Source organism: Photinus pyralis, unplaced genomic scaffold (genome assembly GCF_008802855.1).
Source record: "Photinus pyralis isolate 1611_PpyrPB1 unplaced genomic scaffold, Ppyr1.3 Ppyr1.4_LG7, whole genome shotgun sequence".
Classification (NCBI taxonomy): domain Eukaryota; kingdom Metazoa; phylum Arthropoda; class Insecta; order Coleoptera; family Lampyridae; genus Photinus; species Photinus pyralis.
This window is the reverse complement of record NW_022170738.1, coordinates 24,556,252-24,558,935: the sequence shown is the minus strand read 5'-3', so window position 1 is coordinate 24,558,935 and position 2,684 is coordinate 24,556,252. Positions and strand designations below refer to the sequence as shown.

Below are 2,684 nucleotides of genomic sequence, written 5' to 3'. Positions count from 1 at the left end.
AATGTACAGTATGACTGCGACAAAACCGACTGGTCTACTACGCGTCAAGATTTGGCGCGTCAAGATAGTGACAGGGCATGCACAGCACACACTTACAACTTCGACCAATGACCATACTAAAACTACAACTATCGTTCAAAGTTCAAAGGTCGGTCGCCGTTTCAAAGTTCACACAGTTTGTTGAACGTTCAAAGTCCAAAGGTTGCCGGCTCTTCAAAGTGCAGAGGTTGGGGGGCGTTCAAAGTCCATTCCTCACCGTTCAAGGTCAAAGGTTGGCGTGAACCCAAACCTGAACGAGAACCCAAACCTAAACGTAGCACACTGGACCAACTGCAGAAATTGCACAAGCACAAAACGGTGGTATTAGTGCCATATAGAAACGAGAATCATGTTGTTTTAGCATTAAGTTGGATCTGCAACGGAAAATTTTGTTTGCGATATAACAAATTGGAGTGCCGATTCTGGTGTGCTAACTTAATCCAGCCGTACCCGGTTCATATATTAAGACGTGATATTTAATATATTTGCTTTACTCGTATTTAATGTACAGTATTGCTGGATAATAAAATGAGCACATAAAATCCTGATGGAAAATTACCGATCAATAGTGAGACAACGAACTGGTACCTACTTGAATATGGAACCATTCCATTTCACTTTAAATATCATTAATTAAAAGTATCATTTTCGTTTTTCTCTGTACGTGTCCTGCATTTCTCTACCTTAATGAGATAAAAACGAGTTTTATTTTCCCTTCGAGCTTTCTAAACGAGCTTTGGACCAGTACGAATTACCAGAGAAACTATAAATAAGATAATGGCGCAATACAAAATGCATCTAGCATTGATAGCACCATTTCATCCGTTACAGCATGGCACATTTTACGCGAAACAACCTTTAAAATAGATACTTCTACGGACGCTTGCAGAATCCCTAAGAAAAATAATAAATACCCAACTAATGGAAATTTGCACGATCGTAATTAAAATTTTATCCCCTCTGTCCGTCTAAACAGGGAATTTTAATTAAGTGGAATTATAATAGGTATAAGCATAGTGCAATATTTACCATAGTGGTCGAGCTCGCCGAGCTGGATCTGTGATTGCTCCTGTTGAGATTTCCCGGCGAAGGGCTGTGACTGGATATCCTATTCTCGGGAGGACCCCCTCCATTCTTGACGCTTATTTCCAAATAACAATGCGCCTCTAAATGACTTTGTGCCCTCTTCTCGTCCAAAACTATTCTCCTGGCGGCGCGAAATATTTTATAATACACGACCATCATGACCGCCAAAGGGATGTAAAAGCTGCAGAGCGTCGCGTAAAGTTGATAACCGAAGGACTGGCATACAATGCAGACCTCGTCGTTAGTTTTATCGTTCTCGGTGATGCTGTGCTCGTTGCCTAGTATCAGTAATGGAGGTAGCGAGATACAGGCGGAACCGAACCAAACTAGAAAGACACAGAATAACATTCTTTTAGGCGTTCTTTTCACCCCGTACTCCAGAGGTTTCGTAATCGCGTAATAACGATCGACACTAATCATACACAAGTTCAGAATAGACGCTGTACAACTAAGCACGTCGAAACTAACCCACAAATTACAAACTATTTCCCCAAATATCCATTTACCCTTTATCTCATAAAACATCGCCATTGGCATAACTAATATAGCGACGCACAAATCGCTAACTGCCAAACTCACTAACAAATAATTGCAAGGTCTTCTTAGTTTTCTCACTAAACACACAGCCACGCACACCAAAATATTTCCTATTATCGTTACGAGTATCACAATTACCAGTATTATTGTTATTACGATAGATTCGAATGGCGTGTATATTGATAATTCGATATCGGTTACATTCACATACTGCGTTCCGTTTGTAAATTCGTTCGACGTATTGGGCTCCATACGAAGAATATCTAATTGGTGATGTTCATTTTTACATTTGTCACCATTCTCGCATTTCTTTTAAGCAATTATAATTAATGTATCTAGGGCAATGCAGCATCACTCTTTCCCTCGAAAGTGAATATAGCGGAGCTTCTTCAATAAATATGTATGAGTATAATCTGTGTATTTTTTCTGATTTTACTTTTAAATTGAACTGATGGTGTCTTTTTTATTCATAACTGTGCGTTTTTTCGTCTAATTTTGAACATTAATTTAGGTATTAGTCCAGCAGCCGACAACAACGTTGTCCCTTTCAGTCGTCGAAGATACTTTCAGATTTGATCGATGCATGTTGGGACTGCGATCTGAAAATAAACACAAGTGTTAGAAACTGGTAAAATAGCTAAGTAGCATATTTATATTAATCAACACAAATCCTTGCTACAGATACTTAATCAAACTTTATAGAACTTAATAAGGGCATCAATTAAACTGAATGACAGATTTGCTACTGATGGTAGTTTTGCTTAGTCCGCCATGTGTAGGTTTCATCCTTGATTAAAATAAATGTAAACCAAATGGGCGTATAAAATAATTGCTTTTTTTAATTTGGTAAGATGTTTAAATTGCATATAATCTTCAGGTGTTTTCCTTTCTTAAATTATTATCTGTTAAGAATATTTTTTAGCCGTATTATTGTATAAAATTATGCAGGTATGATAAATTTAAGTGTGTTCGATTAGAGAACATGCTGTAAAAACACAGTAAATGACATTTGCGTATTTTTT

General features: G+C 37.6%; 1 protein-coding gene across 1 annotated transcript; it reads right to left on the bottom strand.

Moving 5' to 3' along the window:
• Nucleotides 1-1,035: 1,035 nt before the first annotated feature.
• On the bottom strand, nt 1,036-2,231 carry LOC116176126 (5-hydroxytryptamine receptor 1-like). The gene has a single exon (XM_031494599.1). The coding sequence runs from the start codon at nt 1,912-1,914 to the stop codon at nt 1,036-1,038; it is 879 nt and encodes a 292-aa protein (XP_031350459.1). The 5' UTR covers nt 1,915-2,231.
• Between the last annotated feature and the right edge of the window lie 453 nt (nt 2,232-2,684).